The 11,911-nt window shown below is 38.9% G+C and overlaps 1 protein-coding gene and 1 long non-coding RNA gene across 6 annotated transcripts in view; one reads left to right on the forward strand and one right to left on the reverse strand.

The window, feature by feature from the left end:
* Nucleotides 1-2,366: 2,366 nt before the first annotated feature.
* LOC111867411 (mannose-6-phosphate isomerase) lies at nt 2,367-7,749 on the reverse strand. 3 transcript variants are annotated; one of them, XM_023857243.2, is made up of 7 exons: nt 7,662-7,749; nt 6,074-6,396; nt 5,488-5,629; nt 5,237-5,410; nt 4,387-4,572; nt 3,140-3,342; nt 2,367-2,673 (listed from the first exon to the last, which is right to left on the reverse strand). In XM_023857243.2, the coding sequence occupies exons 2-7, from the start codon at nt 6,389-6,391 to the stop codon at nt 2,470-2,472; spliced, it is 1,227 nt and encodes a 408-aa protein (XP_023713011.1). In that variant the 5' UTR covers nt 6,392-6,396; nt 7,662-7,749; the 3' UTR covers nt 2,367-2,469. The 3 variants fall into 3 exon arrangements, with proteins under 3 accessions (XP_023713011.1, XP_023713012.1, XP_023713010.1); XM_023857244.2 differs by lacking the exon at nt 7,662-7,749 and adding an exon at nt 7,481-7,655 and having other exon boundaries at nt 4,387-4,554; XM_023857242.2 differs by lacking the exon at nt 7,662-7,749 and adding an exon at nt 7,481-7,655.
* LOC111867413 overlaps nt 7,724-11,911 on the forward strand; it is a 10,036-nt gene continuing 5,848 nt past the window's right edge. For all 3 annotated transcript variants that reach the window (XR_002843345.1, XR_002843343.1, XR_002843344.1), the window contains exons 1-2: nt 7,724-7,812; nt 9,404-9,548. This is a non-coding gene — a long non-coding RNA (uncharacterized LOC111867413). The remainder of the gene's footprint in view (nt 7,813-9,403; nt 9,549-11,911) is intronic.

Consider the following 11,911-nt stretch of genomic DNA (forward strand, 5'->3'; position numbering starts at 1 on the left):
GGATGTCCTCAATAGGGCAATACGTCACACTGCTCCCTTCTTAAGGCTGTTTGTCCTGAACAGCCTAATGGTACATCCCTGTTCCTTTTTCTTCCTGTTGCTGGGCTTGCTACGTCTCCTTCGTTTCAGCAACTAGTCTCCGTCTTTTACAATATATTATCTGTGTATTATACTGTATTTATTGTTTATCAATTTTGAAGGAGGAGGAGAAGGAAATGTCGGAGAATATGGATTAACCCAATTGTGAGAGATAGGACTTCAAAAGGTCTATTTTACACTTTATTTAATCAAGCATGACAAGATGAAGATAAATTTTATAATTTCGTTTGTATGTAGAGTGAATCTTTCGATGAACTGTTGCTGGTCGGCTGTGGACCTCAATCCTACTCTCCAGCATTCTGTCAGGAAAAAGTGGAATGAAATAGAAAACTGTCAGTAAATGTTTGTATGCTTTTCGTACTGTATGTAAACAATGTTAAATATTTAATAATAAAGAACTTCATTCCATTACATATACATATTTTAATTTATATGAGATCTAATATAGGGATGCTTACCATTGATTCATCCACCGCATCAGAAACTGCTGAGAATGTATTCAATCTATGTAGCAACAGCGCGCACAAAGTCTTAAAACCGCTCACTGCACTGCCTGCAGACAACAGGCCAGTCAGCATATCTGCCGCCTGTTGGCGAGCACTGCCTTGTCTGTCTTATCCTATCTGATGCAATAGAACTACGTGCCAAGTCGGCTGCTGACTCGGCAAAAACCACTCCGTGTGTCATGGCCCTTAAGCCTGCTTGTCTTGAGCAGCCTACAGGTGCATCACCATTTCTGCTGTTCTGAGGGGTGCCTTCGTGTTATGTCTATGACTGACATCACATAAATGTTGCAACTGGTCGCTGCCATGCCATACTACATTTGCAGGCTGGTCAGGTTGACCTCAACTGCCTTTGTGCCTTATGCCATCAGTCTGCACATGTCATATGTTTTGATGTAATTTCTAGAACCCCCCCCCCATTTCATTCTGCAGCAAATAGGATCTCTTACATGGAACATGGACAAAAAAACTCTTGAAGGGGGGGATTTCCCCATCTTTTTGCATTTATCCCTTCCACACCTTACAGGAACTTAGACATGTCCATTATGACAGACAAGATTTGTCATTTCGCATCACATGAGAACTGCTGTCCAGTCCAGAAGTCCCACACTGACTCCTGTCCATGAGCTCCACAGTATAGCCTTTTCTGCTCTGTTGTTGGTCCACTGCAGAATTCTCACCTCATTCTTTGCAGTTGGTGTCTTCTGCTCCTATCATAGTTTGCAGCTCTTCTGGTGGCAGGTGTAACAACAGTGCCACTTTGCCATGGTACTTATACCACCCATGCTTCTGCTACCAACTTCAGAGCATACTGCTTTCCTATCTTCTTCTACCACCACCACCACCACCACCCACTCTTGGGAATGCCAAAGGGATACTAAATTTAAGAGGTAGTAAGTAAGTGGGCCATATGTTCAGACTAGCATCACTGACTTGCAAGCAGGTTCTACTTATATGTCACCAGTGTTCTCGTGAGAGAACAAGTCGCAAGATCCCTTCGGAATCCACCATGCAATATTAAGTTCTGTGGCGAACAGTAAACTCACCAAATAAGTTTGAATGATGCTGAAGTTTTTTGGGCCTTTGATTTTTATATTGAAATGTAACAACTTTTGCAAAACAAAATATGTAATGTTTTTTATATATTTACTAAATGAATATAAATAATACGGTTGAATCAGTGTGACTTTCTACATCTCGTTCTTTGTGTGAATTGAAATAAATTATGTAAGATTTGAGGTTTTCATGGTGGTGACTATGAAGAAAGCAGTCTTCTGAAATGTGGCACTGTGTAGATATTGTGTTAACCGATGTTTTGGAGTGTATTAGCACCTGCTCATGCTGATTCTCTGCATGCAGATTTTCTTTTTTCTTCTACCCTGAAGATGGAGGCAATATGTTCCCCCAAAACGTCGGTTAACACAATATCTACATGCTGAAATACACATTTTTTTTACTTCATTTGTGAATGTTTTTGTCAAAGATGCAGAATAGATGGTTTACTTTCTGTGACATATCCAACCCGTCCTTCCTTCACTGTTTATGCTTTATGAGAGTCCTCTAGCAACAAAGCCTCTCCCTGTCTCCTTAAGTTTCTTCTTTCCTATCTTGATTTCGGTTTTCCAATATGACATTCTTCTTTCAGATTCATGTTTAAAATGTTCTGCATTCCTGGAAACTGTTCAGGCAGTTAGGCCCCACAGACAAATAAACAATGACCACTTTATATAAAGGTTGTGATTGTATTTTTTTTTCTTTTTTATATTTTATTTTTTCAAGATAAACTTTCAGAACCATAATGAGAAGTGGAAAAATATTTCTCCATTATACAGAAAAGCATTTTATGTGCATATACACTTGCAGTGTACTATAGATTACACATTGCTTGAAACATTAGAAGGTCCTGTGTACTTTGAGCACAGTGTATATTCAGCACTTGGTCTGATGGAAGGAAAATGATGCTGCCACGTTCTAACACGAGATCACCAGCAGTTGCTTGTCCGCTGATCACGATGAGAATGGAAGCACTGTCCCGTGGAATGAGTGAATGGTCAGTCATCATGGCTGGAATCTGAAAAATTGCAATGGCTTAAGGTTTCTGATTAACTGCGGCTGTTCCGTGAACAAACAGCCCATGGAGAGGGTGTGCGGTCTGGGTGCCTGTCCTCATGGCATTCCAAACAGAACACATCTGTTCCTTCAGATATTTCATTTTCTCACCTGACAACAGAAATGGATTCAGTTTACAAAACATGTCCTGTTTGGAATGCTCAAGACAGAGGTCAGGAGCCCAGAAATCCAGTAATGCTAACTGTACTAACATTGTTGAGTGAATCATCATACTGCCTCAGTAAGATTTTACTGGTGTGAACATCATGCCAAGCTTTTTAATGCCTAATACCAGTATTTTCAACATGGCTCTCTATAAGAACTACTGAGGTGGAAAGCAGAGTACTGTGTAAGTATTGCTTTATTATTCTTGTTAACCTTCCTGTACACTTTGAAACATTTGAAGGGAACCTGTTGTTTGTGCTCACATTAATTTTAGCCACGGAGAAATCTGCAACTGGTGGGCGGAATGTCAGTGTACACTCGTCTTCTTGGATGCCTTGGAAACGTTTTGCATGTGAAGGTTCACAGCTGTACGTGAGCATACTGCACAGCGTCTCCACATCCTTGTATTTCGGCGTGAGACCAGCACGAACAACATTGTCAGAACATGCCATGCACTCGATGCAGTCTGTAAGTAGAGCAGTCTTCAATTATGTAATATTTGGGGTTTTCACGGTGGTGACTGTGAAGAATGCTGTCTTCTGGGATGTGGCGCCATGTAGATCCAGTGTGAACCGACGTTTTGGAGGAACATCTGTTCACACAAGATCTATAAGGCACCACATCCCAGAAGACGACATTCTTCAATCTTCAATTAAACTGCTTGTTTTACAATAATGTTGTATCTACAGCACCCACAGATTTGACACTGATGATAACAGCACAGTTACCACCGGACATGTTCCCGAGCCAGTTCAATCCACCTCCCATCCTCTCAGCCTGTTTTCCTAAGAACCATTTTAATGTTATCTTTCCTCCTTTTTCTGAGCTCCCCCCTCCCAAATGAAAGTTATATGTCCAGTGAGTGACAGAATAACACCACGTGACCTGCATGAAGTTCTTCGTTAAGTAATATCCTAAGTGTTCATTTACTTCCCCTCTTGGGTTCAAAAATTTTCCTCTCCATTGTTTTGGAACACATGGAATTCATATTGAACCCTCAAAACCCATAAGAGCCATGTTATGAAATCACACACTAGTGGTAAAACTGTTGGCTTGTTTATGAGGCATTGGTGTTTCGTGAAGCAGACAGGATTGTGACGCTTCCTGAACTGCACAATACACTGGAACCTTCATTCAGTGTTCTCTCTCAGTAACATTCAACGTCAATGATCCTAGTGTTAAATTTACCTCCATTTAAGATTTTCCTAAATCTATTGTTCAAATCCCCCCAGTCCCCAAAGAAACCTTAAGTGGTGGGGTTTCACAGTAAGAATTGTCTTCGATGCCAATGTATAAAGAAAGTAATTAAACACAAATGTCACATTCCCTGCTAAGATTATGATCATTAGAGATGTGACAGCATGTAGGTTGGTAACCCTGAACGTGGTGTCAGCAAATAGGTTCCTCCAAAACACTGGTACTTGTCAACAAAACTATACATGACACATCCAAGATGACTGTCATCATGTTAATAATATTCACTGCTGTTGGCAGTTCATGAATTGCTTACCTCCGTGTATATATGCGTGCGGTTCGTTTGTGCCAAGGTACATAGCTTCGCCTGGCTGAAGAATGAGATGGTTCAGGAAATAGATGCTGAAACAGCCCACATCTCCTGGGTAAGTGAGGTGCAGTGTCCGAAGGAGCGCAGCATTCTGGTCGGCCAGAGAACTCTCGTCTGGGTAAGAGGTATACACTGACAGCAGTAATTAAAGATTGGCACATGCTTAGCTTCTTGCTCTTAGAGCAGAATGCATTACTTATTTTCTGTATGTCTATACAGTCGTTTCAGAGCAGACTCTGGATTGAAGGTTTTTTTGAACAGGGTGCTGAGGGGAATATTTTGATACAAAGGGGGAGGAAGTGACAGGAGAATGAAGAAAATTCCATAATGAGGAAATTCATAATTTGTACTCTTTGCTGGATTAATATGTTAGAAACATTCATACTCTTAGGTCAAAATAATAAATATGTACATTTTAAAGGAGTTGTATCCTGATAAATGAAGTCCAAAGATTATAAAAAAAAATAAATGTTCCCCCCCTCCCCATCTTGTGTTAAAGTAGCAGAAACGTATATTAAAGTGCAAGAAAGAACAGAATCGTACTGTTTATTTACTTATTTAACAACACTGTCAGGAGCTCAGAGTATACAGTGCTGAATGGCAGGCTCATTAATGAGTAATGAATTGGAAACAATGTGGATGGAAATGGCTGTGACATAATTTGAGAGAGTATCCAGAAAATTGCCTGAAGGGACTGAGGAAAACCATAAGTCAGGATATTAAATCTTGGGGTGAAGACTAAACCCATGATCTCCTGAATGTGGATCAAAACTATTGTTGAGTGTGTCTGGCATACCTAGGGATGCCAGTCTTTCCTGTAGTGCCTGAAGCTGCACTTGTATAGTCTCTTTGGGGCATGTCATCAGAGAGCTAAAGCAGTTCTTCAGGGCTTGGTGCATTCCTGCTTCATCGCTCGCCAGCAGCTCATTCGCCACTTCCTGCCCGACAACTTTTCTCAGTTCTGGTACCACTGCAACAAAAAAAAAAAGGCTTTTCATATGCTGAGTACTGATCTTTGTTCATAAAAATGTTACCTGATTGTGTTACCTTCTAAAAAATGTTTTATTTCTTCAATAGGTCTGAAGCCACACAAAGCTTCAAACGGTGTGAGCGCAATGGCAAGCTCTGGCTTGTGGTTTGGATCCTTGTAAATGTCTGGATGCTTACAGTGGAGTTTCTCAGCGAGTGTCTGATAACAAAATTTGATGATTTTGTGAGACAGCACATGACAGTAAACCCCAACATAGCTCATGTTCTAAATTTCCACAGCAAGTGTTACAAAGGATGGTGCTCACTTGCCAGTTTTAAACAGAAGGTATATTTCGAGTGAGTTCAAGTTCCAAGAACTATAAACATTCAGAGTTCTTCAGTTTCAATAATTACCTAAGTTAGTTATTTCAATGTTAAATTTTCTCCACTCTGTAGCTGGGTGCCAATATCTAGGAGATGCATACACTCTCCATTTTCAGAGTTGAAGTAAGAATAGGGTTTGTTTGTCCCTTCTACAGTAATACATTTCTGCAGTAAAAAGAGTTAAGTTCTGGACAGAACCACACATGTTGCACACTGCTGGTTAAATTAATATTTTATTAGTAGCAGGGAACTACTTCAGTTTGTTGGTGAGATGAAATACCTTGTCTGGGTGAGCCTGAACAGATAATGCTTGATTGACAGACAATACTTTGAACAGGAATGGAAGCTGCACTCCAAATTTCTCCGTGACTTTGGCTCCAAGACTTGTAGGATGAGTCTGTATCCAATCGCCAAGTTCCTGGCTGGAACCTTTCAGAACTGAGGGCCCATTTGGATGAGTCCCCATCCATAATTCTGCATATGGTGTCGCATCATCAATCGTAAAGTCTGGATTGCCGCTGCTATGGAGCAGAGCCACCTCACTGCTCCATCCATATTTGCCCCAGGCATATTGCTGTATAGTGCACCTCAGTTCCATGGTATCTGCACACGAAAGTGCTCAATCTACTTGTCAACTGAATAGCCTTATCATCAATGACACATTCTAGGCAAAACTCATGAGCGATTTGGAGATAAACTACGATTTTAAGCATCTGTTTATGGATTATTAGTGAATGAGTTGGAAAGGATATGAACATGCCCTGATTTCAAAGTACCATCCTGGCACCTGCCAAATGCATTCATTGCAACCCACTGTCCCTGATAGCTAATGTTACAGAGACACTGTACAGTCATACATTGTTTCATTAAACCTACACCATACTGGTTAGAAGATGCTGTAGATCTCAGGGGGTGGATATAATTTATATTACATATCTTTATGGTAATCATGATACATAACCTATATGCTTGAGATGGCACTGTGAAGCAAGACAAGAAACTAGGACTTACACTGGCGAATGGTTTTTAAAAATCATATTCTCTCAATACCAAATTTCATGTGTTCAATATAAGAAATGCAAAGCAATGTTTCGAGCTTTGAAGTGCGTATTATCTGTCAAAATGAGTTGACTATAAGGCATTTCTTCCTCGACAAGAGTTCTAATTTTGTAAGAGGTGAAGCAAATGGAGGCTGGAAAATATGCATTGACTTTTGGACTAATTTAAATTACTGTTGGAAAAAACTGCGGTTCTTGCTAACTTGCATGCTACATTAGTACCACTAAATAACATTGTAATGTGTGAAGTACCGGTAAAGTACTAATTATTAAGGATTCAAGGATCTGAGTCGGGAATTGTTCAAATCAAGATGTCACACGATGACATCTTGTGATGAAACTTGTCTGGCCTCCGGCACCGTGGTAGAGCCATACAAAGAGGGAGCGGTGAATTGACCGTTCTTAACAATTAATATGCGATTCCCTCAACCCTTCATCATTGGAGTGCCGAAATTCAAAATACGAAGTCATTTATGTAAACAGTACGAGTAGCTGGGGATGTTTCAGTTTCGCCATAGTGTAGAGCGTAGTCGAGATGGTACACATGTAACTTCAAATGTTTAACGAAAAGCTACTTGTTAAATATAATATGGGTACGTAAAATAGACAACATGACTGAAAGACACTACCTTCGAAGTAGCACCAAGTATTCCTTGCTTTAATTACAATCCTTTGCCGCGTCCTGTCAACGTAACAGCATGATTTGCATCCTTATATGTTACACGTTATCAAATCTCATTGTAAACATGTAAAATCACGTAAATGTTTGCGCATTGTCCTTCGTGCGTCGCTAAAATTGTAGAAACTCACGTTAGGTCCGTTAGTGGCGCTAAGAGCGATGTAACATGGGATGACTGAGTGGAATGATCGACTGGTTAAGCGTGGTAGTCCTCGGTTGAATGAGTTTGAGGCCTTTTAATTTTTGACGTACAGGCTTTTTGCATGGAAGGTTAAGGCGTCGGTAAGATTTCTGTTGTCTTCTAGTTACGTAGTCGCAAATTTGACAATAATTGTAGTGGTAAACTGATTGATAAATGCCAGTATTTTGTTGTGACAGCCATTAGTCATTTTTATAGTCCAGAAATTCGCCTTACTGAAAGAACTTCGTGTTTCAGTAGCGTGTAATTGTTAAAAAATTTTGAGTTTGTACTGGGAAATTGTGTGTAAATGGTTTATATTACTCCAACGCCCACTGCAGCAGAGCTTTTGGTACGTTTCGAAATATTTCTTAAGAAGACGTGGAGAAGGAAGAAGATTCAAAATGGTGGTCGTCTGTGCCTTATATGCTCTGTGGGCAACGAACATTTGTATGATAGTACATCTTACAGCATTCAGAATGAGGGGAATGGTTATAAATTAAATTATAATGAATTTTTTCTCATTGACGGTTACATTTTAACTGCTTTCCTGTGATATTTACTCATTTCTCATTAGTAATTGATTTAATGCTAACGCGTTGGCTCTGAATCTTGTTAAAGCAAATGTAGTAAGCATTACAAATCACATTTACATTACTGGATTTTTTAATCTTAGCATTTTCCGTTTTAACTGATTGATATATATGTAATTAGATTTGCGGGTATAGATTAAAAAAGGTATTACCAAAAAATCTTTATTTTGTGCACACATAATCACCATATCAATAAAATGATATCTTTTAACTCATACCGGTTACTATATGAACCGTCTGTTTTAACATTAACAAGACTGGATTCTGCATGCACACTGTGTTTTGTGCGATTCTCACGGTGAACAGCAGTTTTCTAAAGCCTATTGGTTTAGCTGCTTCCATGAAAATCTGTACAGTTTGGTTTCAGCTTCATGAAGTGTTATTGTGACAGCATAATGTTCCCTGTGAGACAGGAATTCGATTTTTAAATATAATTTGAATGAACATGAGGCCTCAAAGGCATAAACTGCCTGGCCTAATTGTGTCAGAATACATTGAATATGAATGAATTGGTACAGGGCTTACCAAGTGTCCCCCCCTTCCCCCCAATCTGAAGTTTGAGACTGAAGAAAGAAATGTAACAGACATTATTATTCCCCAAGAGCTATACTCCTCATCAGTAGATTGTCCTTAACACAAGCCTGTGGTGCATTTTAAAATGTGATTAAAGCACTGGAAATAGCGTTTCATGTAGCTTGCTTAGAACCAGACACACATTGATCTTCATTCAGAGTTTGCTGCCATGTAGAAACATGCTGCAGAATTGCTGTATGCCTGTGTTTGAGTCTTTACTACCAGTTTATGTACCTGTTGGTCATAGAGTGAAAGTTCTTCTATGCCTCTCCATTGGGAGTAGAACATTTATATCAGGCTCAGTGTTGTGCCCCATAGAGATAAGGTTACCTTTAAATATTTTATACACATGAAAAATTACACAAAAGAGAGTTGTCAAGAATGTGGACTGGGTTGCCCTTTAGATCTGCATTTGATGGTGGATGCAATATATCTCCTGTACTCTGTAAGAGGTGTCATGTATCCCTGGTATAAGTTGCAGTTCAGCTGTGTCGTTTGACACAGAATGATGCTTTTATTGGTTTAATAGGCGCTTCTGTAACTGTCATGTGGGGGCTGGTTCATGCAGAAGCAGTGGAGGTGTTACTGAAGCTGAGTGAAGGATCCACATCAGCACCAATGTGACAGGCTGAAGGGTGCCGGTAGGGAGCGTTGCTGCCAGCAGGCGTAAAAAGGTAACAAGCTCACTGTGACACCTTTCCTCAAAATTCTCCGAGTCCAGGATCAGAAGGCAGTTTACATCATTCACAGGTGGGCTGTGTATGATTAACACATTTGCTGCCAGCCTTTTGGTAAGCAATTTAAATGCCCAGCTCTTGGTTTCTAATTGTCAAGGTACTTTTAATACATTCTTGACCTACAGAATCTGGAAACACTCTACTAGTAAACTGTGTCAGAGAGAAATCTTGTTTGTATGCATTAAAGTTTGAACTAAGTTGGATACAGTAATCTGCATATGACAGTGGTTCTCAAACTTTTTACCTCTGAGCCCCCGCTGACAAGAGAAAATACTCTCAGACCCCCAGCCTGTTTTTTTATCAAAATAGAAGTCATGGTATGTTTGACGTTTTATTCAGTTTATTTTGTGTTTTTCTACGTACTATTTATCAGCTTTTTTACTCTAAATTAAAGTATCACAGTATTAGGCCTACCATATAAATTAGTTTTAACACTTGCAATTAACCAAAGTATGTATTGAAATGAAACAATATTTAACCAACAAGTGTTTAATTTTTTCTGCAAAGAAAATCAAACATTTAAATATCAAAGTTCAGTGTGATGGATGGGCCTGCTTTTGAGAACAAAGTTTATCAAAACGTGGTGTAATATCAGAAATGGCCACTCTAACTTCTTTAGCAATATTTAGCCTGGAACGATACTTTGACTTTATAGCTGCCAAAGCAGAAAAGCCTGTCTTGCATAACTAAGTTGTTGCGAAAGGAATCAGTATCTTCAATGCTTTTTGGCTCAAAGTTGGGAACTCCTTGCCAATATGTATCCAGAACTCCAACAAAGACAGTTCCTTAAATTTACAGAGTAGATAATGAAAGGTTCAGTCCAGTGTGACATACGAGTTTACAATGACACAGCATGCACGTAAACTACAATACTAATAATAACATAAAATCAAGAGAAATAAACGACATCTCCCACCATCAGGAGGAAAACAATATGACCCAATGTCGGCTTAAGATATTTTAATATAATAACCAATTTTTTACATGGAAATTTTAATACAGTTTTAAATATACTGGGAGTGTACTGTATGAAAAAGTGAACACAATATTGCGTGCAGTGGAAAACCCCAGTCAGAATAACTAGTAAATCTACATGTCAAAAAGCGCCATTGTGAGTGCCTAAGACAAACATCAAAACCAACCGTGATAACAAAATTTATATAGAGAGCATTAGTCATATCTAAAGTGCATATTGTTAAACTGTCGTATGTGATAGTGTTTCCTTATCATAGTGGTGCACCTCTGAAGATGATTCTTTTGAATCGAAACATGTAAAGTGAATGAGGACTGAAGTGTTGTAAACTTGTATGTCACACTGGACTGAACTTTTCATTATCTACTCTGTAATTAATAGTGTGACGGACCAAAATGAGACAAGTTAAATTCGTTAAATTTACTTTTTAATGAAGTATCACTAGTGAGATCGATAAGTTGTTCTTGCTCATTTACCTTCAGAGATGATGGCCCAGGAGCATTTTCGAATGGATTTTTAATCCAATTAAATTTATCAAAATCATTGCAAAAGTATAAATACAAACCACTCCGTCCAATGTGACATAAAAGTTTTTACTACATGAAAACTTATCTCCCTTACATGTTTTGGTCCTTACAGACCATTTTCAGAGGGAACATCATTACGAACTGGAAACTACCATCACAGTAGGTGTTTCGATTTAAAATGCATACAAAAACTTTACAATACCAGGAAGCTGCTGTGATTGTGAAATGTTCGACTTTATGCGTACTGTGCATTATAGGATATAAGTATGTATTTTAAATCGAAACACCTACTGTGATGGTAGTTTCCAGTTTATAATGATGTTCCCTCTGAAGATGGTCCATAAGGACCGAAACATGTAAGGGAGATAAGTTTTCATGTAGTAAAAACTTATATGTCACATTGGACAGAGTGGTTTGTATTTATAATTGTTAGTGTGACGGACCAGAATGAAACAAATCAAATTCATTGCAAAAGTATTTTATGAAATGAACTTTCAACATTATGAGATGTTCAAGTAGGCAGCTTTTTATGTCCATTGGAAGCACTGGATTATCAGTGTCTTGTACCATTGACACTAGAGTAGGGAACATGTCTAGCATGTCACTTTCCATACTGTTTCTCGAGAGCTGTAATTTTCTCATGAATGCCTTCACTTTGTCATTCCAAGAAAGTACAGTTGCCTCATTCCCTTGAAGTGAAGTGTTGAGGATATTTAGTTTGTCAAATATATCTGTGAGGTAAGCCATTTTCAATAAAAAATCCTTGTTGCTGAAACTGTCTGCCAGTGAGTGATTTTCCC

Source organism: Cryptotermes secundus, unplaced genomic scaffold, assembly GCF_002891405.2.
Source record: "Cryptotermes secundus unplaced genomic scaffold, Csec_1.0 scaffold423, whole genome shotgun sequence".
Taxonomy (NCBI): domain Eukaryota; kingdom Metazoa; phylum Arthropoda; class Insecta; order Blattodea; family Kalotermitidae; genus Cryptotermes; species Cryptotermes secundus.